This window comes from Epinephelus moara, chromosome 8 (genome assembly GCF_006386435.1).
Source record: "Epinephelus moara isolate mb chromosome 8, YSFRI_EMoa_1.0, whole genome shotgun sequence".
NCBI lineage: Eukaryota > Metazoa > Chordata > Actinopteri > Perciformes > Serranidae > Epinephelus > Epinephelus moara.
This window is the reverse complement of record NC_065513.1, coordinates 14650105-14676426: the sequence shown is the minus strand read 5'-3', so window position 1 is coordinate 14676426 and position 26322 is coordinate 14650105. Positions and strand designations below refer to the sequence as shown.

General features: G+C 41.8%; 2 protein-coding genes across 4 annotated transcripts in view; both read left to right on the top strand.

The window, feature by feature from the left end:
* The window catches only part of lsm1 (LSM1, U6 small nuclear RNA associated), a 6539-nt gene extending 3581 nt beyond the window's left edge, over positions 1-2958 (top strand). For both annotated transcript variants that reach the window (XM_050052012.1, XM_050052011.1), the window contains exon 4: positions 2394-2958. In XM_050052012.1, coding sequence (XP_049907969.1) covers positions 2394-2564 — 171 coding nt within the window. In that variant the 3' untranslated portion in view covers positions 2565-2958. The remainder of the gene's footprint in view (positions 1-2393) is intronic.
* A 3745-nt stretch (positions 2959-6703) lies between these two features.
* The window catches only part of grk5l (G protein-coupled receptor kinase 5 like), a 33717-nt gene continuing 14098 nt past the window's right edge, over positions 6704-26322 (top strand). The window contains exons 1-3 of one of the 2 annotated variants that reach the window (XM_050050826.1): positions 6704-7203; positions 25604-25699; positions 25793-25905. In XM_050050826.1, coding sequence (XP_049906783.1) covers positions 7152-7203; positions 25604-25699; positions 25793-25905 — 261 coding nt within the window. In that variant the 5' untranslated portion in view covers positions 6704-7151. Of the gene's footprint in view, positions 7204-25603; positions 25700-25789; positions 25906-26322 lie in introns of both variants that reach the window. The other variant, XM_050050825.1, reaches the window with a different exon arrangement.

The following is a 26322-nucleotide window of genomic DNA, read 5'->3' as shown; positions in this document are numbered from 1 at the left end:
AATCAAATTAATTAAACTTCCCATCATGACTGGGCTGCATTTCTGTCAGCGGAGTCATTTTTTTCCGAACAGCTGATTGGCCAGTGGGTGGTGCTTTTTATAGGATCAGATTCAACCCTGAACTTACCCTGCTCCGGAGCAGGATAGCCGTTCAGAGTAAGTTACCATAGATTATGGGTCAAAATAGGCCGAGAAGCATGCTGGCTTGCATACTGCAAAATCGCACTAGAGGTAGCATGCTGGCTTGCATACTGCAAAATCGCACTAGAGGTAGTACAACATCCTGGTACTTTTGGCATACTGCATTTGACATACTATGTGTTGGGACATACTAAATCTTCTTTTGGCATACTAAATGGTATGGTAGTATTGAAATTCACAGCAAATCATAGTGACGGTGAACTAACCGCAGCAGTTCCTTCCAGGTAGAAAACTGGCAATTATTTTGAGTTACGGAGATATTTGAAATCGGCAAATTGGTTTATTTCTGTCAAAATTTTAGCTGTAACTGTAACGGTTAAAGATCTACAGTTAAACACCTTGGTTTGACCTGTCTGACTTTTCTTTTGTACTTACGGTATTTAATCTACTGTGTTGCTTTGCTAGTGTCTTTAATAAACCAAATAAACCAAATCTACCAGCACGGAAGCTAAATAATGTGCAGCTGTGGATGGGGCCAAAGTAAAACGTATTTCAGCCACCTAAAAAAAAACAAAACAATATCAGTTTAAGTGTTCACTATATTTGGAATATTTTCACAGCTTTACCTTACACAATAGCTGATGGAGGTAGTGGTAGACCAACAACTCCCTCGTTCTGTGAGGTAAAATGACTGAATGAATGGCTTTTAGAAAATGACTTCAGCTTCCCGTCAAAAAAGGGCTGTCTGACAGCAAGGTAAAGCAGTGAAATTATTCTAGATAAAGTGTAGAGGGTTTTTTGTTTTGTTTTTTTCTGAAGGTGGCTAAAAGCTAACCAATGAGGCAGTGTTTGCTCAGTGGTTTCATTTTATGCACATGACGCAGGGTTTTCTACCCGTAAGCTGTTGCAAATAAAACATTCTGATTCAGTCCATAAACAGCTCATGTTAAGGTAACCAAAGCAGGGTTTTTCTAATCTTTTTTGCCAATAGATGCCCCTAAACCCTACACACTGGACTTGTAAAGTAACATGTTATTGTTTCTAAATTTTTATTGTTTATTCTACATGCTTATTTTTAATACTGTCAGGCTGTATGTAAACAGATGAACATAATGTGTATGAACCCAGCTTATTTACCCAAGCTAATGTCTATATTTTTATTTTTCTGGGTAGTAAGTCACTAGGCTACAAACTAAGTAAACACAACAGCTAGACTGCTTTCCAATAAATCTTCTCATTTGGTGTGACACTGCTAGTTCTGTAATCAAGGATACAGAAGTTGTGTTGGTACATGGAAGACAGGATGGTGTGTTTTACGCAGCCTTCTACATGTGCAAACAAAATAAAACAGTCTAAGATGTGTGAAACCTACAGAACAATGTAACTCCTGCTTAGCCACTTAAACAGGCTTTTATTCTGAACATTAAATGAGAGTTAAAGTAACTAAAACCATCTATAATATTTGATTTTTGTATCTCTAATTTGTGTTAACATGTGCAGTGACACCTAAAACACATTGCAGCACATTACAGTGACAGTATAGGACCCTCTAAGCCTTCGCACACCACAACCCAGACTCTGTATCTTCCTCTATAAATATGCTTCATGCATTCAGTCACAAATCTGCATTTTGACAGCAGTGAAGCTGCTACAGCTGCAGAGCATGTACACTATGTCGACCACAGCAGTTCATGTTGTCAAAGAAGAACACACACACATAGAAATGATGGGACTCTTAGGGCTTGATGATGCAATCGCCAAACGTTTTCATTTTTAGCAGACACAAGACATCAATACACTGTTATCAAGCTCAGTGCTCGGGGAGATGTTAACATCTTTTTATGGACGGTGAGGTTTGTGGTAGCCTGATAATTATACTGAGTTGCTATTTCAGTTTCATTTCATTATTCATTCATTACTCATTATTTATTTATTTATTTCTGTTTTTAATTGCTGGAAAAAAAAAGAGATGTTGGGGGGGGTGAGTCTGCACCGAGGCTGAGTTTGTGGTTGAGAAGTTATACTGGTGCCGTTTCAGATGTATCTGTTGATATTGGATGATCACTTTTGGCCAACAGTGGCAATTCAGTATCAGCAGGAATATATTTACATACTGAATGTGAGCGGTTCTTGTGCTAAGCTTTAATCTGAAGCTGTCATGGGAGGTAAGAGTGAACAGTTTGCTGATATACATAATGTGTGATTAGTTTGCTGAAAGCCCCATGACAGATAAAACGTCCCTATCTCTGCAGGATGTGGACAAACCCTGTGACACAGTCCTGCAGCAGGTCTCCATCGAAGAGATTCTGGAGGAGCAGCGGTTGCAGCAGCAAGCCAAACAGGAGACGGAGAAAGTCAAAATGCAGGCCCTGAAGGACCGAGGCCTTTCCATCCCAAAAGCTGACAACTTAGACGAATACTAACATTGATTCCACGAGCCTCTTTCTCAGTTTGTATCGGACTGATAAGTTTTATGTTGCATTTGGTTTTGAGAGAGCATGAGTGTGTGTTTTTTTTTAATGGGTACAAGGCTGCATCGTGTTGGGCCTGTACACTGCAGTGTACTGTATGGATTTCATTTGAATTATGTGGAGGAAAAAATGTGATATCTGCTCTCTGATCTGCAGATCCTCAAAGCAAAACTAAAGATCATCATGTGTTTATGTAAAATCACTCTGTTGGCAATTTAGCAATTATTTTACAACAGCAGCACTTTCTATTTTGTCAGTGATATGTTGAGCCTGTTTATTTGGAGATACTGTGCTATTGACAAAAAACTACATGCTATGCTCCATTAAAGAGTTTAGTTTTTCATTATGGAAGGCGTGCTTGTGTCATCACATCTTCTGACCACGTTGCCCAGTCTTTCTGTTTTATATGATGCATTATTAGGTCATTAAAGGCTGAAATATTTGGGGGTAGTTGCCCTTCTGCTCCAGTGTGATGGCGCCAAAATGCCACCAAACGCTGCAATGTTACATCAAACGTGAGGCTCGTGCATGTGTTACGCCTATCCAAGAGGAAAGGGCATAATTAATTTGAGTTATTCAGTGCAGGCAGGCGGCACATCAGTGCATCAGACTGTGTCCTGTTTATAAAGATAAGAGCGCGTCCGGAGAAATCGATCCTATCTGACTTAATCAGTCAATGACAGTCGTTTGGACGGATACAGTGAGTTGATATAAAACAGGCACCCTGTGACCGCCTCAGTGCGCCCTGTACACTGGGTGCTGCAGCAGGCAGGGTGGCGGTATGTCTGAACTCTTAAACGAGTTATCATAGTACCACGTGACTTTGCCTTCCGCCGAGATTCAATGTATGTTAAGTTTTTTTTTTTACACTGTGAACACTGTAAAGCAGCCTGCATGCGCGGGGGGGGGGGGGGGGAACTTACACAAAGATGTCAAATTATGTATAGTTACAACAGTAAGAGTTCCGGGCAACCTTCAAAATAAAAGCTTCATAAAATGCACTCCAGTAGGAGTCACAGGATCATATATCACAATCAGCTTTATAGGCCAAGTGTGTGCACACATACATGGACTTTGACTCTCATTGTACATATAGACGTGACATGAATGAGGAGGGCAAAAGCTGAACAGTGGTTAAACATGTTAGGGTCCACACAAAGATGGGTCTGTGTTTTTTCAGCCATGCCACTGGCTAGTCCAGGTCTTACACAGGGATTAAGTTTTGTCACAACAGTTTCTAGCAAGTTGCTTTCAATGTTCAAGATGTCATTCTTCCTTGCATAGCCTGAATTCATTTTATTTGCATTTTCATGCAGAAGTAACACATCAGGTTACTTAATGAGGCCCCACCTCTAAAGTACAGCTGTCATATTTACAATATTAACTATATTGCTGTTATACTAAGTTGCATACACACACTTTTGGAATCTCAGTTGCCACCAACATGGAAGGCATGACGTTCCTGACCTGAGTGAATATGACCCAGACAAAACAGTGTAGTAGAAATAAAAGCCTTTTGCTACTCGGACCCATTTAGTTTGTAATCATGGGTCGTGGTATCATCTGTCAGTCTCAGCAGTATGAAGAGGCATTCAACAAACAACGTGTCAACAAGTCTTCTGTAAACAAGGACAATCTTAAGAGGCACTAAATGCTGCCTAATGCAGCGTATCCATAACCTTATTACAACCTATCATTTCTCTTGTGTAGTTCATCATGTAGAAATTACACCACCAGAGGGCGTCTTTACATTTTCCCCATTCTATATTCACCACTACAGTTATTTTACCCTTCTTTTTTTATTTGACATCATTTTATTTTCGACACAACTTGCAGGTATACATTCACAAATAATTGTTGTCAATATTAGAGCACATGTAGCTATCAGGGCAATGACAGGTGGTTAAATTAACAAAACAGGGCATAATAATAACAAAAAAAAACTGACTGTCTGACCTCTTCATAACATCATACCACATATAATACAGCTCTGCTGTTATGGCATTAACAGACACAAAGAAGTAACACAACATACACACCTGCACCTTTTGGTCATTCCTCAACCCTGACCCTCAACATCCGCATGGGTCTTTCTCTTAATTCTACTATACATGTATAAAGATTCTCAAACGTGCACTGAAATAAGACAAAATACAAACACAAATTCATGCCATTTTTCTAGCTATGTTGAGTACTTCCTTCCTAGCCTCAAGCATGATGTAACCTGCCCCCTTCATCCTAGCAACAAAGAAATCCAAAGATAAAGTCTCTGTTACAGAGTATCTCCACTGCTCAGTAGTGTGGCGGTTTCCACCAAACCACCAACATCTTTGTAGCAGCAGTGCATGCTGATAACCATAGCTGCCTTTGAGTGTGATTAAAGTTCAGCCATGAATTATCATTAAGTAGTGTACACACTGGAGAGCAGTCAATCTTCACACCTAAAATTTCACATAGACGTTTTGTTATGTGTTCCCAGAAACGTTTATTTGATGGACACTTCCACATGATATGTAAGAAAATCCCCAATTGCTTCAAATCACACAGGGTACAGTTTGGATAAGTAGATATATTCATCATTCATCATCTGGTGTCAAATAAGTTTGAAATATGAAATTCAGGCTTGTTAATTTATGATTTATGTTTAATGAGGAACTGGAAATATTCTTCCAAACTCTGGCCCAGTCTATCGATGATTCAGCACAGTTCTTGTTCCAAATTGCTATAGTGCCAATTGGAGTTTGTGTGTGCTCTAAAATGTATTAGAAATTTAAAAAAAAGCTAAATCCAGATAGTTTCCTAATAGCATTCATTACTGGATGAATAACAAGTTGGTTGTCACTCAAGATATTTTCAGCCTGTATAGCAGAACATGATTGTAGATACAGAAAAAGGAGTTGACAGTGACAATTTGTATGTTTCCTTCAAATCCTGAAAGCTTCTTAAATCAGGGTAATTTACAATGTCTCCTAAGCAATGCATACCTGAGTTATACCACTGAGATGAGGTAAAATATTATCCCCCAGACTTCAATGAAGTATTATAGTTATGAGTTATTATTATAGTTAGTTACTTATTTTACTCTCAATTGCAATAGAGCCAATGTGCATTTTAAGAGAATGAGCATTTCTAAAGCTTTACAACAAGGTTTCAGCAGACATGCATTCATGTCCTGGAATAATATCAACCTGAGACCGTAACTTTTTTGGTATGTATTTTTAATTTCTCCTAGCTATTTGGGATTAGTAGGATCTGATAAGTATAAAAAACTAAACAGTATCAACAATAATAAAGTCCAAATGTCCTCAAATGAGCACTTCCTAATTAACAGCAACTTAGCTTGTTACTGTTGCTAAATTGGTCAAATGTGTTGTCATATCAAACTACAAATTGTATTAATCATAAATAAACCATAGTGTCAATCATAAAATGTGACCAGGTTTTGGACCTTGTCCACTTTTGTCTTGCGATCAGCTGCAGACTGACTTGGTAGAGATGGCCACCATCTTGTTTGTGCACTTACTACCACTAGATGGCACAAAAACGTGTCCACAAACGAGGACAACAGGTCTAAGATAAGCAGAATAAAGTGTAAAGTGCAGGAAACTTACAATCTGATGTCCTCATGAGGACACAGGGTATTAGGCGGACATAAACTGAGACAAAGGATGTCCTCACAGGTGTTCTCAGTTATCTGTCTGATTAGACCTCTGCTCAGGTTGGGTGAACCTATGCTGGGTGCTGATGTCACCACACCATAAAGCTGACTTGTTGAGAGTCAGTGTAAAAGGTTTGTACACATCCACACAGCCTGAGAGGAGGTACAATCAGGTAACAAGTGGAAACACCTGTGCAGGTGGACCATAGCTGCTTTACAGGTGTGGACAGTTGTGAATTTTAACATTTACGCTTATGTGTATGGATTTTTTGCATCCTTTAACTTACGTTTCTGGCTGTAATTGTCAGGAAAAACTAGAACTATTAGTAGTTTATTTTGTTGACAAATTAGCTTCACTTCCCGTGAAGTTGTTTCCGTCCGCCGCTTGACGCAGCTGTGACAGAGAGGCCCAGCCCATTTTGATTACGCACCAACAGAGGAGGGGGGCGCGCTGATGTCCTCTCTGGTGCGCTCAACCAACCCCTGCTGTTGTAATGTAAAGCTGGTAGTGTCCTGCCGTACCGCTGTGAAGAATCCGCTGTAAAGGACACGGTTCGCAGACATCGGTGCCTCCAACGTGAATACTTTCTGCATCGGAGAGATTCCGCAGCCAAATTACGCATGGAAAGGTTTTGGGGGGATTGGAGTAGAAATGCAGCGCCGCACTTCCAACCCACAACAAGAACCATGCCCAGCTTACATTGCAAGCAAATCTATGACATCCTGTTTTATCCATTACGACTTTGATATGAGTGAAATTTGCTCGGATACCGACGAGGAGTGAAGAGAAACCCCACACAGCGTACAAGCCGAAAGACGTTGTTTTCGCTGCAGACGCTTGTGAACCGAAAACCTCTGCATTTAGGATTTTTTTTTTTTTGATGGAGCTGGAGAACATAGTAGCCAACACTGTACTGCTAAAAGCAAGAGAGGGTAAGTTGGCACATAAAAGGAGCTAAGTGCAAACAGTAAGTATAGGCCTGGCTGTGTCACATTTTGCGCTCAATATGTAGAAAAGGTGGGAATAATCGTAATGATGACGGCAGTAGGTAGGTCGCTTGCGGACTGTACGGCTCAGTACAGCAGGTAAACCCTACAGATGCAACAGAAAAAAAGACTTATGCAATAACACACTTAACATGAACACATCTCACTGGGAATCATTCCTAAGGTGATCAATTCTAACCTATAATCAATCTCATGGATCATTTTATCCTCACTGAATCTGACAGATCATATGCGTTTTCCCACATAGGCTATGTTGGGGGAAAAAAATCTGCCTCCCACATCCGCTTTCGCTGTCTGTGCAAATGAATGCGCTCTTTCGCAACATTATACATGCTGAGGCACACACTGAAGCAGGGAATAACTCTTTATACACAGAGAATAAATGAGTGTAGGCTGGCTGGCATTTGAACGGTGATCTGATGACGTGACTGGTGTTGAAATCTTTGTATGGGGCCTGCACAGAGGGAGACTGGTTATCAGTGTAGAAACGGTCCAATGTCTGAGAAGGCCACATGTAGCCTGACTTTATAGGTTGAAATATAAAGGTATTAAGTTTCATTAACAGCTCTGTTTTTTTAGGGAGAAAGCCAGGGTCGTGCTGAGGGCAGGAGGAAGGCCTGCAGGTAAACATCATGCAGTCAAACACCATGATTGTTTCCCTGGAAGTCTTCTAGATGTCCATGAACCTGTTTTGGGAACAAGTGGGTTAAAAAAAAGAAGGCATCATACTTCCTTAGAGCTCTGTATATGTCATGCCTCTTCAGAATAAACAATGAAACCTTTAACTGCACTGGAAACGCTGTAAATTCTAAGTAACTCACCCACTCTCGCAAGTGCACACACAAGTTTGGTTGCACGTGGTTTCATGTGGCAACAGTCTCTGTGGAGTTGCGGGGTGACGCAGGAGAGGACTGTGCGCCTCTGGCAGCTCCTTCCATTTATCTCACATGATGACATACTTAGGAGGGAAAAAAAGGCTAGTCTGCGGAGAGGGCAGGGAGAGTTTCATGGGAATTGATGGAGTAAAACAGGAAGCTGAGATGCTGTCAAAACCCTTAACAGAGGATGCCTGCGGGTCAATCTGGACGTTTTGTCTTATGGGGGCAGAGCACGACTGGGCCGGGTGAATTAAGCTTCATGAATTAATAAGAGCAGCTAATGACCCATGACAGATCTCGCTTGTCCCAGCTGCTCCATTGGTGCTCATCCAGTCCCTGACTGTGTGTGGGGGAGAAAGGGCCTTTTACAGTTTCGCATTAAGGGATGAGACGGTCCTTTGAGTTAATAGCTGAAGCACGACTTTCTCCACAGCTTGATCAATGGCCCTACAAATGCAGGCGTGTGAGAGTAGATCAACAGTTGAGTTCAGATTCGTTGCACTGCGCACTCTGAAACGTGTCACAGGTTGTTGTGAGTGTCCTTATACTGTGTGATTCATTAGAGGTTTTATCTTACAGGGGCCTGGTGCCAAAGAGATCCCTGTGTGCTGCTGGTGGTAACCCTCCAGCTTCTCACTCATATGTATGGCAGGGGACAGTATACACAGAGGCTCACTTTGGGTAACATACCAGCACCAGTGAGAGGATGTGAATGGAGCAAATAAAGTGTTTATTCCTGTTTGTTTATGCGAGTGCGTCTCAAGCCGGAGCTGAAGCGAGAGGCATGCATCCTCTGTCCAAACGCTCGCAGGGACGCACAACAGGAAGGCCCAGTTTCCACTGCAATCTTTGTTTTGTGCCAGCGTCCTCACACCTCTCAAATCAGTGAAACAGTGTAAGTGGCAGCGAAGCGTAGAAATAAAACAGCGATTGATATCCCCAGGCAAGGAGCTGCAACACAGGCCCTGTGCCAACCTTGCATCGCTCTGTGGCTCCTCTGTGTCAGACAGATCTGACAGTACTGGTCCTGGTTTTGCCACCAAGACCTTGTGAACACTCCTCATTGATTAGAGAACCCAGAGATTGGAGATTAACTTATGGATCAAAGAGGATTTACGATCAACATGCTGTTTCATGTTAATCACAGAGTGGAAAATGTAACTCATGGCTTTTCCGTAGCTGAAAAGAAGCAGCTCTGACCGTATTGAACCATCTCGTTAAGTGACCGCTCTCTTACATAAAGCCAAATGGTATTATACACTATCAGTTAGATGCAGCCCATAAGCTATTTAATCAAATTGATCGTTACATAACAAACTGAGTGGGCTACTGCCATCCGAGCTCCATCTTCCTGTGGAGCTGCTCTCTGGTCTCTGCGGAAGATGCTTTATGGATGATGAGTATGCAGTGAAATGAAACACCCCGATCTCCTGCACGGTCATCTGAGTATCATCTGACGGCTACAGTACAGTTAACCATGTCAGAGCAGCAGGACGTGCTGCTGTGCTGATCTTAAAAGCTCCGCTGTCTGTATGAGCTGTGTCAGCTGAGGAAACTGGGGGTCACAGCAGATCAAAAAAGAAGCCCTGCGAAGTTATTCATGGCTGTTTGTTTCAGCCTTTTTAATGTTAGCTGACATATAGTGACATAGACTGAGCAGGCTTAATACCAGGGTACACTGTAGATTTATGTGTGTTAGCAGATGAGGGGTGTGGGGGTGAATTCCTTTGTTTCAATGTAACCCGAACCCAGCTGCTCTGACGAGAGCAACATCAGTGCAGTAGACCCTGAGCTTATTATGTGTGTGTGTGTGTGTTCCTGCCTCCCCATTCACAACTCTTGCTGGCAGCGGTCGCAGATTCCAAGCCAGGCGAGCGAACGTCATTGGCTGTCGAAGTGAATGAGAGTAAGGGGGAAAAACTGCATTGCTGCATCCAGATGCCTTTCTTGAATTGCTGTAGCAGAGCCGGGGTATTTAGTTTGGGCTACTGGACTGAATTCCACTCCAATGCCTGCTGGCTTTCACATTCAGGCTGTCGTGTTTTTTGGAGGCTGTGGTTGCGCAAGCGAAAATCACTTCTGTCACATTTGGTGTAAAATTCAGTACAGGGAAGTGCCTCATACAGTACAGCCAGTACGTTAACAGATATCTCCATGGTAAAATGACCTGAGTGGCGAAGGATTAGTTTATTTCCAGGTGGCTAAGGTGAGACGTGATGATGGAAACATGGCATCTGTTCTCTCAGTGTCTTTTGTTTTTCTCCCCCTTTGTTTCCTCAAACAGAAGATTTAGGTAATGTCATCGGATTAAAATCCAGACCTGTTGAAAGAATGATTTTGGAACTCTGTTGATCTGTGATCCTCTACAGTGATTTATTTGCTGCAGGCTTATAGAAGAATCTCTATAATGAAACAAGGACCTTGTTTGACAGCCTATATGGTGGAGGCCTCTTATAGTGATCACATCTGTCCAGGTCAAACTCATGACTATAAGTAGATATTCATCATAGCTGAGTGTTTTTTCTTTTCTTTGTTCCTCATGCAGATTACCATGTCATTGACATCTGTGTATTTGTCATATGACTATAAAGTTATGGGGGCATGACGTGACAGGGCATTATCAATCGACTTGACAAGGACATTTTCAACCACAGGTGCTTTCCCCATGCTCATTCGTTTTTCTGTCTCCATCAGCGGCCATGACTGTTTCTCGTTGTTTGAGTAAACTTCACAAAGTACCAAGTTTCACTGTTTTGTCTGGGCCATAGTCATTCACCAAGTTGCACCGCTGCATGTCATTGGCTTGTTTTTGGCAATTTGTCAAAAGTCACGAGGAGACTGTTTTGAAGACTAATGAAGCAGCAACCTGCAAGGCTGAAAAATGAAGCCAACACAGAAATGCCAAAAAGTGCAGTTCCTCTAATTGCCACTTGAGACTGGCTCCAGAATTTAGTCAATCCACATAAACATGTTAAAATGTCCAACTTTACAGCAGAAATAAACATTTTTACAGCCTTTTACAGAAAGCAGTTTTGGTCTCTGGCTAATGTCAGCATTCATAACAACTGATGATTTTTTTTATATAACTCACCTGTTAAGACTTACAGTTACACATATGTAAGGGCGGGGTCTGCATGGCATCACTACAGCTTATGCCAGATCCACTCCTCGCTCCTCGATGATGGTTGGTGATGGTTGCAATGCAGTGCTTAATTTATAAAATTAGAAGTAGGGGAACACTTTGGGCCTCTGAGAGAGCAGTGTTCCCCCACTCCCAAAAGTGGGGGAACACTTTTTTAAGCGGCACCCGAGCCGCCTCACTGTGCAATTCCGAATGGAATGGTTGTGACATCTAGTGTTGTCACGGTACCAAAATTGGGACCCACGGTACGATACCAGTGAAAGTATCACGGTTCTACCATGTCTGGAAAACAAACCACTACAGCAGCATATTGAGTGCCACGTGGCCAGCGCGTGTCGTTATAGACCAGCGCGCGCCGTTATGGACACTCACCCTCGTGCGATTGGACTTTGAACTTATCCCACAGTAGTGGTACGTGAGGCACCGTAGTACTACGGGACGCCACCCTGGAACACTAGTGACATCAGCCAATACTGTATGTAGTTTTTAGATGTGAAAAGTTCTAGACCAATGCAAATTAGTTCCGGAACGCACCAGGGCCTTTTCTGAAAAGATCCTGGTGCGTTCCAGTACGTTCCAGCTCAAATTAAGCACTGTTGCAATGCCAAACTCAAGGCTTCAAAATGGCAGTCCACAAACTAATAGGTTATATCACAGTAGCTGCGTTCATTTTGCTACGTTAGCTACATTATTCTTTACAGTCTGCGGTTATCATGTATGAAAAGACCCAAAATGAACACTGTAACTGTGATCACTGTAAGTGGTTTCCATTTTATATGTATGTAAGCTTAAGATGGGAATCACAGTAGAATTTAGAGCCACAGTTGTTCATCAGTTAATCAATTAGTTGATCGAAGCAAATCATTTGGCAACTATTTTGATAATCAAATCATATTGGTCATTTTTTAGATATTGCATGTACGAATGCATCAGTCTTGCAATTTTTGGGTTGTATCCACTTGGTTGAATGCACTTATTGTTAGTTGCTTTGGTTGAAAGCTTTGGCTAAATGAATGAAATATATATGAAAAAGTAAGAAAGCCCAAACTCTGCCGTTAGCAGCTGATTTACTACTTTATATAATTGTAAATAGAATATACTGTGGTTTTGGACTGTTTGGTATTTTTTACCACTTTTTGACAGTTTATAGAATTAAATGATGATTGATAATGAATAATTAAATGTCTCAAGTAGTAGTAGTCATTGAATTGGCCTATTGGTTGTCAAAAAAGCAGTAATACCTTGCAGTTATCTGACATCAGTGCAGAATTATGTTGCGTTTAATAAATGTTAGACTCATCTGTGTGCTAAATTACAAATGAGAGAATCCACAGAGAATAGCTTTGCATGCTTAACACCTAGATATGCTGGTATCCAGTCATTTGGGGTCCTCCAAAGTGCACTATAGTTGTCCCAGATTTAGATAGCAACAAGTCCTGATTGGAATTATTTGTGCATGAAATCATGCATATCATGTTTTTTGTGGCCCCATTGCACTTTCAATAGGATGTTCTGATTAGTACGAACATCATAAGGCCAACTGATCAGTGACTTCAAGAAACAGTGCGTTATACAAGATAACATGAGATAACAGGCATGAGGTATTTGTCTGTACAGGCGATTTGTGTGGGCTCTGAAAATGCACAGTGTGTTCGAGCTCCTGCTGCAGAGGGGCGGGGGGGGGAGTTAGGATGGTGTTGCTTCAACATGTGATGCCATAGCAAGTCTCAGCAAGCCAGGGAAGCTGCTGTTGGTAGTACTGACAAAATTCAAGTGAAAAGAGCTGAGTAACCTGTTTCAATCTCAAACCACTAACTGTAAACACACAATACAGGTCTCTGTTGTCCCATCTGATCCTCCACCTGTCAGCTAATGGTAATGTCAGGATGAATGAATTCTCTCCCACTTCCTCACAAACAAAAACACTTGCCTGGAGTGCTCCTCCCTAAGGACCCCTCTGAAAAGGACGGAGCCATGACATAATGCCGTCGACTTTTATTGGGTAGAGAGCTTTAATAGAGGGGAGAGTGAAATACACGAGGGGGAAACCAGCCCGTCGTTTCCTCGCTGGGTTGTTCTGATGGGAAAGAAGCACAGAATAGGAAAAGAAAACCTATGAATAAAGTCAGTTGCAAATAGCTGCAGGGCTGTTCGTGACCCGCTCTTACACATCTCATATTCATCACCTCTCTCTGAGGTGATTCACTTTGATTATTAAAGCAATAGTTGTGTTTTTTCATGTTGTCACTTCCCAGCGTGCATGCTTTAGGAGCATATAGCCTGCAACATTAGACCCAGCACAGTTTACTGGAAGTCAGGGTTACTGCTTACTGATAATATCATTAATGTTAAGCAAGTGAACCAAAAATAACATTTTTAGCCATGCTAGTAACGTCTGTCTCGTTGGTTCAGACTGAAATATTTCAATTTGGTACAGGTATTAATGGTCCCCGTAGGGTGAAGCTTTCTGACTTTAGCTACTGTCTAGCACCACCAGCAGGCTGACATCCGTGGTTTAGTGAGATGTCTGGTTGATGGTGATTGGATGGATTGCCATGAAATTTCTTTCAGACATTTGTGTTATTCACAGCATGGACTGTAATAATTTTGATAGTCCTTTGAATTTCTATCTGGCACCATCATCAGCTCAACATTTTAATGTGTTCAGCACTTAAGTTTATGACCAATTGCTTGCACCAAATAGGCTAATGCTGATTATCAAATGTTGGCATGCTAACACGCTAAACCAAGATTGTGAGCATTATACCTGCTAAACTTCAGCATGCTAGCTATGCAATTGTGAGCATGTTAGCATTTTGGCATTTCTTAAAGCACTTCTGTACAATCTGACAGAGTCGTTATCATGACTATAGACTCTCTTGTTTAAAGACGTATTTGACTGCTGGGCAGATGGGCTTTTCATAAAACTGAGCTGTCTATGCAGTAGAGAGATGCAAATACTTGTGAAATTGGTCCTATATGATCAAAGAAAACAGAGAAAAAGTGGCTGTGGCATTTGATTTTGCTCAAGCCCTAAAAAACCTATAACCAGAATGCACTGCACCACACCAGACCAATAAATGCTCCAGCTGGTAGGTGATGTGATGCAAATTCGTCTGGTGTCCAGCTGTCACAGCAACATTCTTGTAGGCTATTACAGTTAAACAATACCGTTTGACCTCCGTTTTTTCAGCCTCTGTTTTTACTATGCTTGAAACTGTATGGCACACACTTCCTGTTCACAAACTTGCGCGATTACAGCTAAATAGGACATTAAAATATGTTTCTAAAATATTTTAGGCGAGAAATAGGCAGTGTAGGAACATAATCTTGATTTATATTCGATCAGCACTGCCTAGTTTTACTGTTTGATCGGATTTTGGTCTGAGTTTGAGAGAGAGGCTCTTGATCTGCTTCTATAATCTTTGTGTCTGTGATGGCGGCATGGGTGACCGGCAATGGGATGCGGACGTATAGCCTGTAGTTTGAGCAACAGCCTGGGAAAACCAGCAAATCTCCGCCGAATGATGCATGTCATCTGGGAAATATCTAGGCACTGGTCAGATGGAGGAAAGTACTGTTCTCTTACAAAGCTAGTTAAAAATCGGCAAAGTATCCCTTCAAGTATTTTTTAGTAGCCCATTATAAACCCTTCACCTCCTTCCCAACGTCATAACATACATATATATAGGCTTCCATATAATGTTTTCTATGTTAAAACATGATTCAGTGCACAAATTTCAGATTTCAGTCAGTGGAAATTGATCAACTTTTATTGAAAATAGTGTAAACGAGCAAATGTTAGCATTCTAACAAGCTATCAAAGATGCTAAACACCAGCATGTTAGCATTGTGCCATTGTCATCGTGGGTAGGCTTTGTTAGCATGTTAAGCAAGCATTTGGGGCTGATACTTATTACATGTGAATAAGCATAGTTATTTGATAGAAATTTTAAGAGTGAAAATGTTTGTAGTTTTTGTATTTTTGTGTTTTTGTATTCATGCAATCATTTCCCCAAATTAAAATATGGCAAAGTAAAGAATATTTTTGGACCGATTTTGTTTGTCATTCATGCAGGTGACTATACAAAGTAATTATTTCATGCTGAGATATTTTCAGCACAGTTTTAATTGAAATTGAGACATTTTTTTGTGTGAATCCTGTTTTTTTTCTTGGCTCCCCATCTTCTCGCAACAGTCAAACATGGTGAAATAAACCAAAGAAGAAGCTGAGATACCCATTTCTCCATCGACAACAGGCCACAAGGCTCGCTGTGTTTTGAGTAGGAGTGTGACTCATTTTTTCTTGAGTGGAAAAATTCAGCTCTCTGGCTCTTACTATCTCTATTGTTATTGCTGCCTCTACCCACACGTACAGTATACATAACTCAGCTGGATGCAACAAGTTCACGCCTGTCCTCCGGGGGTTGTCGAGTGGAATTCTGGGAAATATAGGAGATAATTATCTGAAGTAGAAGTAGACAAGGTGGGCTAAGGGAAAGTGGATGCAGGAAAAAATGTGAATTTTAACAGCTCGTCACTAAAGTAGTCCAGGAATGCACCGAGCAGCCAAAGTGAGGATATCTTTTTTCCCCATGTCAGACATGCAGGTGATTACTTATGCAGAATTTTATCGTGTCTCGATACATATTAGGCCTGAGGTGTGCTTCCTGCCCTCTGCATTGCTGCCACAGCTCTTTAATGGAACATCCAATGAATATTTGATGTGCATTAATCGTGGAGTAATCAATACTGTATCTTATGAAGCTTTCTCCCTAATGTCTCCTGCTGTATGAGGAGCTAAATGTTAGACTGTGGACTTCTTCATCATGTCCATAGAAACTGTACACACACACACACACACACACACACACACACACACACACACACACAACATGGTCTGACATTACAGGGCTTAAAATTACCACTGAAACATGTCTATGTCCCTTAAAATGTCTGACCTTGACTATACTGACAGTGTTGCCAACTTGGTGACTTTCTCGCTAGATTTAGCAACTTTTCAGACCCTCTTAGCGACTTAATGTCTATGAATCAACAAGTAACAAATTTAGCAACTTTAGTCCATCAGGGAAAAAGAGAGAAACGTATTTTTATCCACTCCCATGCATGCCGCTCAGAGTAATTGCAGTCCACGACTCTCCCACCATCAGCACGGTTGGGGTCTCTCTTCCTCTCTCCCCTGGCACCTTGCAGTCGATGTGGGACAGGTAGTAGAGGAGGAGACATCACTCACCGTGGGAGTTCAGTTGTAGTTAGTTTGTGGTTACGCTGACGCTCTCGCTTTGTGAATTAGAAGTGCAAGGAAGTGGTGCACCATAGTATGAAAGCCATAACTGTCATACTATTCAGGGACTTCAAGTGAATAAAAAAGCCAGTTAGATAAAACTCAAAGGATCCTTTCACCTCGTTGATGTTTTTAGGAGCAGAAAATAGTGGTGTGTACAAGACTATAGTCCCACATGAACCACCATGCTGTATTTATTGGAACCTATGGCCTGGGGATTTTTTAAAGTGCATTATGAGAGAAAATAAAAGAGTTTACGACATCTTATTTTGTAAAACCTAATAAACCTCAGCACCTGCTCTACCTTGAGGCCTGCTGTGACTTTCCGACACGATAAGGGAAAAAGGTGCAGGTCCAAAATGCCCCAGAAAACCAGGTAAATGGGGTAAACGCCGAAACAGCAGCTTTCGGCTCAGTTAAGGCCACAACCAACATGCACCTTTTTTTTTTCCGAGGGATGTTGCCATAATAGGGACAAAAGAACATGGAATGTCAACATACAGTCGGAGCAAGACGTGGAACAAACATTTTCATGACGTGTGTGTGTGTGTGTGTGTGTGTGTGTGTGTGTGTGTGTGTGTGTGTGTGTGTTTGAGGACAAAAAGGAAATGGAGGGCAGATAGAAAAGTTAGAGGCAGCTTGGGAAGGTCCGTGTAATCACTTTAACACTATTTCTGGGATGGGTTTTTGCCACACACACACACACACACACACACACACACACACACACACACACACACACGTTCAATAATAACTGTTCACATACAGCGCACCATGTGTTCCATCAGTTTGATAAGTCGAATCTCTTGTATTCATTGGAAGCACTTTCCTCCATGTTTGCTCACTTGTGATGTAACTGCAGAGTTTCACTCCCAGCGAACTAAAACCGCCCCTCACAGAGATTTAGGATTACATTGCCATAATGTTTCGCCCTATCAAAACATTTATGGAGGTGAACAAACACACCAGCACAGTGTCAGAGCGTAGGAGCGTCCCATTATGGCTAGCTTCATGTGGACTATGCTCTGTCCTCCTGGATCTTTATGGATGAGCAAACAGCATGTATTACCCAGTGTGCCCTGGGCTGTGTGTGTGGTGCTTTGATCGGACAGCCCAGTGGGTTATATAATTTCAGTCCATTGAATCTTTTTCCCCTCCTTCACATTCCATATTTAATGTATTTATAGAACAGGAAGCTTGTGGCACATGACAGGAAGTGTACCCTGCCTTCTGCTGCCTTTGTGAGATTTCTGCCCTTGAATGCAAGTTTTCACACTAATCATTTTCCCGCACGTAGTTGTTCATTTATGAACACAGACACAGTTACTCTAGCGACAACTGTCACAGCTCACCAGCTCTGAGGTCATGGACCGGTTTGACCACCTCAGTTTGTATTAACACATTGCTCCTGCCCTTGGGCTGGTTGCTATTTATAGCAGTAATGTTTACAAGGACATAAAGACAGGGAAACAGTCTGTGTATTTTTTCTTAAAGCTTTGTAAATGTAGAGGTCACACACTGAATTTATGTCAAGATCAATCGTAAGCACATGAACATGTAGCTTTCATGCTAAATACAGCTACATTGTTATGGGCAAGTTACATTCAGGTGTTATTGTCAACACAGCGCACTTGTGCATGGGGACACAGCTGTGCGCTAGCATCAATACTGCCGATAAGATCTCTGTTTTATTGTCTATGACTGATTTGGAGTTTATGACCCCTCATTAAGTGGTTTAACATGTGACCCCCACAGCAGTCAAAAGAATAGTCGAGTGTTGCCAGGTAAAAGGTGTACGTCACAGATGTTTGCTTTGAGAGCCTTAGCAGATGTCGCAGCCCGGATTCATGCCGTTATTATTGCGATAATGAGGGATACGTGGACAGAGGGGCTTGTTCAGGATGGTAATAAGGCGGCTGGACGGAGGGGGACCGACATGACATCATGGTGGAACAGGGCAACAAAGAGCTTCTTCCTGCTATAGTCCTCCCCTTCTGCTCAGGTCTGGGCAGCGTTTCCCTCAGCTTCCTGGGGCACACAGACCACACACACAGACACAAACTTGTTATAGTTAAACAAAACCTGAGGGCTAACCCTAAAATGTCCTCCTTTCTCTAAGTTTTTTACATGAGATAAAAGTGAAGGATTATGTCAGTACTAAAAGGCCTTAAAATTTACTAAAGTGTTGAATCAACAGAGGTGGGACCAAGTCATCGCTTTTAAGTCCTAAGTCTCAAGTCCTAAATGTTGAGTTACACGTCCTATACCAGTTTCACCAAATGTAATGCCATTTTAACAACAGAGTAATAATATATGAAATTTTCAAAAAATCATGAATGTTTTATTATTTGTTTTTATTAGTTTAACAAGTGCAACTGAATTTAATCATAAAAAATAGTGCTGACATGCATTTAGCAAAAAGCACTATTAACCTTTTCCACAACAGAATTTTGTAATGTTCCTCCAGAATTTTGCAGGCTGTTTTGGGATTGTTGCGGCCTGAAATGCCTGATTTCAGATCAGCTTTTCTAAAAAAAAAATTGTGACGCATGTTGTGATGTTAATGAGCATTTTTTGCAATACAATTCTGAGCCAGAGAAAATTCCAAACAGTAGTTGTGATGCTGTCTCTGATTTAGAGTGTATTTTATGAGCAATCAGTGTTTTCCAAAGAATTACAATCTATTTGTAATGGTAGGATGGGGTGGGGGGCAGAAGCAGCTGATCACTGTTAATCGCAGCTGTTAATGCCATTCGACACAGCGCTGAATGACTGTCCCCATGAGAGGCTCTCCTCCTGCTCTCTCTGCCCAGTTAGCACAAGCTAACACAGCACAATGGGATCTCATCACTGCTCAGCATATTTTGTCACTTGGGCAGAAGCCCTGCAGCAGTTGTTAACATCCAACACGAGCCGTTACTCTCACACCGACACCGAAATCACTCTGTCCGTAAACCTGTGAGTAACTGTTGGTGAACGTTAGCTGTTTGATGCTAACTGCTAGCCCTGTCACTGTAGTGTGTGTAACCCTAAAACACACAGATTCCCGTAAGGGGCTGAGCAAATCAATACACTGCACACAGCTCTACAATGAAATGAGATTTTACCCGTTTGAAGTCAAATTTGCAATAACTTGAGGTGACTGGAAAAAATTGCAAGGTCACACAGAAGTCACAGAGATTGGCTGAATTTGCGTAATTGTTTCAATCGCAACATGGCAAAATCTTTGAGGGACTGATTTCTGTCCTATCTGCCCTGTTGTAAAATGTAAATATAAATGTTCTAAAATAGCAAATGTCCATCCATCCATTTTCTAACCGCTTATCCTCTTGAGGGTCGCGGGGGGGCTGGAACCTATCCCAGCTGACATTGGGCGAGAGGCAGGGTACACCCTGGACAGGTCGCCAGACTATCGCAGGGCTGACACATAGAGACAGACAACCATTCACACCTAAGGACAATTTAGAGTCACCAATTAACCTATCCCAAATCTGCATGTCTTTGGACTGTGGGGGGAAGCCGGAGTACCGGGAGAAAACCCACGCTGACATGGAGAGAACATGCAAATCCCACACCTGGGATTGAACCAGGAACCCTCTTTCTGTGAGACAACAGTGCTAACCACCACACCACCGTGCCGCCATAGTGATCAATATGCCGGTAAGCTCTGCTGAGCCCTGAGAAGAAAGAAGAGAATGTTCTACCAGGGTGCCAATGCAAACTTCTCCTCTTTGCTTTACAATGAACTTGTTGTGTATTTACCACTCATGATTTGCATACACAAAAGCATGCACCCTTACCTGCAGCTCTGATGCAAATAATCCCCAAGTATTGAACAGACAGATATTGTGGCAGAGATGGAAGAGTGTTTCGTCGTCTGGTGTCGGTTGGTTTTACTGTGTTGGTACCTCACAGACCACGACGGTGTGACTCAACCGCGAGGCCGACATTTAACAGATCAGACAAAGGAGGTGATGTGAGAATGAGCGATAATCAGAAGGGGATAATCAGTTGGTTGTGAGCAAGAATGAAATGTTGGTGCAGGGAGAAGATGAGTGCGAGAAATCCACAGAAATCTCGCTTTTTGCACAGTGTAGGTGTAGAGAACAGCACATATTCACAGGGCTCCTCTCAGCCAGCGCTCACACATCACACTCTGCTGCAGATGTTGTCTTTACATATACGCCAGATGCACAGCGTGAGCTTCAGGATGTGGTTTTGGCTGGTTGTCCACAGCACATCTGACTGCACGGCTGGAGTGACAGTGCAAGTGGAGGTGTTTGAAATCTTAGAGACCGTGTGTATGTGTGTGTGTGTGTGTGTGTGTGCGTGTGCGTGTGCGCGTGCGCGTGCGCGTGCGCGTGCGCGTGTGTGTGTGAGAGAGAGAGAGAGCTACATGCTTTAAGTGGTGAATATAACCTCACAGCTAAGCAGGGACATTTTTGAACGTGTGGATGGATGGGGGCCTGCAGAACTGCCCGAGTCGGTTAAATTGAGCATGAGGACATTACTAGAGAGAGGTCACAGTAGAAACACTGTGCACACATACATACACACACAGATGTTTGGGATGCCGGTAACCCCCTGGTGTCGCGCCAGACGGATGTCGTTCCCTCTCTGACCTTATTTTTGCCTCACTTGACATGCCTTCATGATGTCAGAGCTGCTAAGCAGAAACATAAATAAAGGGCGGCGACCACACTGCCCTCATGGAACAAATTAGACTGACAAGTTCCCGTGTGAAGTGTACCCACGGCACAGTGCATATTTCTATTCATGTGTAAGTGACAGACCATGAGACAGTGAGAACTGTCTAATAGTGAAAGAAAGAAAAGGGGGAGCAAGTGCAAGAGGGTTTGCAGACGACATTTACGAGCATATTCATACTTTTAATAGCTCAGTGTTCATAAACATGAACACAGAGTTACTGGTCTGGGGATAACACTTGCCACATTTTTTTTTCTTGCAGCTTCATACCATGATTTTAAAATCTCATTGCCTCGTTTTATGTGGATATTCACAATCCTTAAACTTTCCCCCAGACCTAGTTTTTTTTTTGTTTTTTTTTTTGTTTTTACATCCTGCCAGAATATTTCCTCTTCAGCGAGCAGATATGCAGCAGCTGACGGGCCCACCAACAATGCGACACAGAATCTGAACTCATTTGAACTGATTAAGGGTTGTATTTGTTTCAGGCCGCAGACATCAGAGATGTCAAAAGACACTGGGGCCAGACAGGAAATTGCTCGTTACTTCCAGATGGATGAGTCTCTTATGTGGAGATGAATAATTTATGCATGATATTTGCATGTTTGTGGGAGCGGTTGGGTGTGTTCATGTACGGATGTTAAGCTCTTTGCACTCAACGGGCCTTTGCTGTTACTCATATTTCTTCCTGGAATAAAACAGTTTGTTACAGCTGGACAAATTAAACATGTTGTCGGGGGTGCCCATTGCCAAGCAGTTTGGATGTTTTCATCTCCACTAACTTTCCCACGCCCTAATTCTCTTGTTTTTGCACACAGTGCAGAATGACATGTAAGGTTTCATTTGCCATTATGAATATGCTGTAGTCTATTTGGCAAAGTAAGGCCCCGTAATTGAACACCATTTTCACTGACTGGTTGAATGAATAATCTAAGGGGCTGTGAAATGAAGAGAACTTGTTTTTTCAGTGAACTACTTTCATCACTACTATATGTGCAACCTGTGACAAGAGGCTATAAGTACACTATACTTTGTTTCAGTGGTCAAAAAGCTAAAAAGGAAGGGAACAACTGATCTGTAGCAATGTTCTGTTTATATGCCCATAAAGCTGTAAACTTACGACCTTATCCAATCCTAAAACAAAGAGAGTTGATGGGCCTGAAGTGACAAATGAGGTCAGTCATTGGTTGGCAGCAGTGGGTTATGATGACAAAAATACCCAACAGAGTCCGAAAAGAAAAAAGGAGCTGGATTACAGGAAACAGATAAACAGTTGAAGGTGATGGCAGGAGAGACGAGGGAAGGGGAGATGAGGAGGGAGAGAAAATGAAAAATAGATTTGGAGAGAAGGAAAGAGAACAGGACACAGAAAGGATAAAGAGGAACTACATTATTTGTGGCTGTCCCAGCATTGTGTAGAAGTTGAATGCCTGGGTGGAGCGCAAATGTTTGGTACAATTATTTGACATGGTGTTGACCCTTCGCAGGAACTCTCTGCCATTTGGTGGACGCTTTTATCCACAAATGCTTTACAGTAGCTTTCATTTTAAGCATGGTGGTCCCCCATGGGGAATGACCTTCTCCACTCACTGTACTGTTGTTCTTTTCAGCAGCCGTCATATTTTTTATTAAAAGAGATTTGAATATTGGATCACACAGCAACACAGCAGAGTGTGGTAGGGTTTTGCTGTGGAGCATTACTTTACATATTAACTGTTTTCAGAGAACAACTGGTGCTTAAATAAGGAAGTGTGCCTGTTTATAGCTTGTCTACAGTAATGTGGATGAGGAGCAGGTGCTGGGAGTTAATGATTCTCTTAGGGGATATTTTAACTTGAGTTATTAATACATTCATGCTTGGTGTTTGTCTGAGGTGATATGGCTACCACTCTGAGTGTGTCAGCTGTGGTGACGCAGGGTCCTTTATCTAAAAACATACCCAACATGAAGTCTTATGTGAAGGCTTCCTACAAGCCTCAAAAACCCTTTTTGTTGATTAAAAGTAAAGCAATGGTTTAAAAAGTGAGTTTTTCTGCTCTAATTTAAGCTCACTGCCTATATTAGTAAGTTAATGTTACTTCCAAAGTCATGGGGCACATAATTACCCACATTAACTACAACAATGTGTAGGTTTACTTAGGCTATGACCCATTCAGGACTGGCACACAAACTGTGTGGGAACCAAGCAGCTCCTGGATGACACTGTGTCAGAATTTATGCTAACAGTCTTCGTAAGTAGGCTAAGTAAGCTGTCTCTTCTTCTGCTCAGTTGTCATTGAGAGGTCATATGCTTTGCCAAGTACATTGGTTAGTTCTCATGTGACTCTTAAAAAAGTAAATCTTTAAAAATATAGACAATATAGCAAAATACATTTTTCTATAACAGTTCATTGGGCCACTTCACAATAGCTACACTCAAAGAAAATATGGGAACATACAATTTGCTTAAATGTTTAATGATGTGTGCAAGTTGAAACAAGGGGTGGGAATATCCGGAGCATCCACGATACGATCTTATCACGATACTTCAGTCACAATACAATATTATGGTGATTTTAAATATGTTGCAATATGCTGAGTATTGCAATAAAATACATTGCGATTTATTACCTTTTTAAAACTGTAAATTATGTCCCCAAAAGAAAACTTTGTCAACATCTGTTTAATCCAATAAGGCAAAGTTTTCAGTCTGTTTATCTCACTTCAGCCGAAATGTATCTAGTGGACTGAAAAAGCAATTGCTTATATTATTCTAATAGGCTACCTACAGTTTAATTTGTATTTGTAATATTAATAGTTTATATAATAAAAAAATTGATATTTGGCACTGTGTGACGATACGATATTGCCACACAAAGATATCGCGATACTGTGCTGTATCGATTTTTTCCCCCACCCCTAGTTGAAACACTAATCGTTTCACACATCATAAAACATTTAAGGTAATTATGTGCTCCAGTATTGTCTTAATGTGCAGTCCTGGCCCATTGAACTGTTTGTTGCATCTCGTCCTTTCTGTGAGCACCGACCTCCGCCTGTGGAGGGGCTGAAGCGCAAGAGATTCCTTCAACTCTGAAATATTTTTCTAGATTTAGCATAGCTACAACTCACAGAATTAGCATCAGTTTGCTGGCTGATAAAATCTGTTCCAGCTTCATCATTCTGTAACTATTGACATGATATCATAATAAGTAATAAAGGAGGCCTGTATGATGTCTCATGTCTAATATCACAAAAAAAGATGCCAATTCGAGTTTTTAATCTTCACATTGTTTAGTGTAATTCAAATGCCTTGACTTTTAGTCCAAGTGAGTCAATATTACCAAGACAACGCAGTGTATCTGAGAGTAACAGATACATTTCAAACAGCAGGGGAGAGAGGGCTGAGGCAGTAATGCAGGGGGATTGATGGGAAAACTGTGAAAGCTTTCACTCGGAGGCTCCAGCATGACGTAGTGGCTCTCGCATTCCTGGGTTATTACTTAAAGATGTCTGCTTGTCATTGCCTCTCATGCTCTCAATGTTGTCTCTCACAGCCGCTCGCAGCCAATTTCCACTGCAGAGAGTGGTTAAAGGAAATCCCTGTCAGTTCATTAGAGCAGTCCTCGCGTATAAAGAAAAAGATTAAGCTAAGACGAACATGACGTAAGGCACAGCAAGTTGGAATGGATGGAGAGCAGTGAAATAAGTTCTCACAGTTGTGTTTAAGAAAGAGGAGAAGGCGGAGGTGATTGTTTAGGTGGGAAATATGGAGGTGAAAGGCAAGTTCAAGGCAAGATAGATTACATTAATGGATGACTGTCCAGTAAGTCGACTTTAAAGATCCAAGGATGTGGATGTAAGAGATATCTGTTCATGATGGTGTTACATTGCTGCAGGAAGCTGATGCATGATTATTCAGAGTCGTGGAATCCAGTCTGGCAAAGTCCCGGGTTCTGATGGGAACTGAGCCGGTCAGAATAGGCTTTTTTGTCTGAGTTGACACAAACACACACACACAGACACACACACACACTGTTCCACTTTCAGAAAAGCTACTGAGTGAGAAAGAAAGTCAGCAGAGAGAGCAGGGATTTACGGAGGAAGTGAGACGTAATCTATGAATTATATATACACACTGAGACTATGATTTCATTCAGGGGAGAGCCCACACACAACCCCCCCTCTCTTCTCCTGCCCCTTTTAGCCATTAGGCGTTCATTTGCTCCTCACTGATGAAAATAGACTTTGACAACTTTATGAAGTTCTTTCATTATAACATTTTCACCTCTTGTTTTTCCTCTGTCGCCGCAGGTGGAGGAGGAAAGCGGAAAGGGAGGAGCAAAAAATGGAAGGAGATCCTTCGCTTCCCCCATATAAGCCAGTGCGTTGAGCAGGGAAATTGCGTCGGTACGTGTTTTTATGCTCACCTTTATCAGAAGAGAGTGTATTTATCTGTTGATGTTTTAAAGTGTGTGTGTGCTTTTTTGTTATTTCAAGCAGAGAGAGACTATGTCAGCATCTGTGAGAAACAGCCCATCGGACGGCTTTTGTTCCGTCTTTACTGTGAGACCAGACCTAAACTACAACGATGCATCCAGCTACTGGATGCAATGGTAAACACACACACACACACACTCACACACACCACACTGAGTGGTCATCTTTTAACCACAAGTTTACCATTACAAATTCAAGAATATCCCCAGGAAAATTATGTGGGGAAAGCCAACAATGACCTCTCTTTTCCTTTTAATAATTACCATAACAGTTTGTGGACAAAGCATTCAACCCCTAATAAACAATTCACTAAGTAACTCTAACTAGGAATGGCAGGCCTATGAAGATGTGGATTTCTCCAGTTGCTGAACTGGTGGAGCTCTAATAAGAGATATATTTGGTATCGCAAGGAGGGTGATGGGCGGTGTCTTTTTTAATCTTTCCAGAACCAAAACCACAAGAGCAAAATGTAAAGCTGAGCATACACTGAATGATTTGAGCCTGTTTTAGAAATGTTGCTAACTCCCACTGTA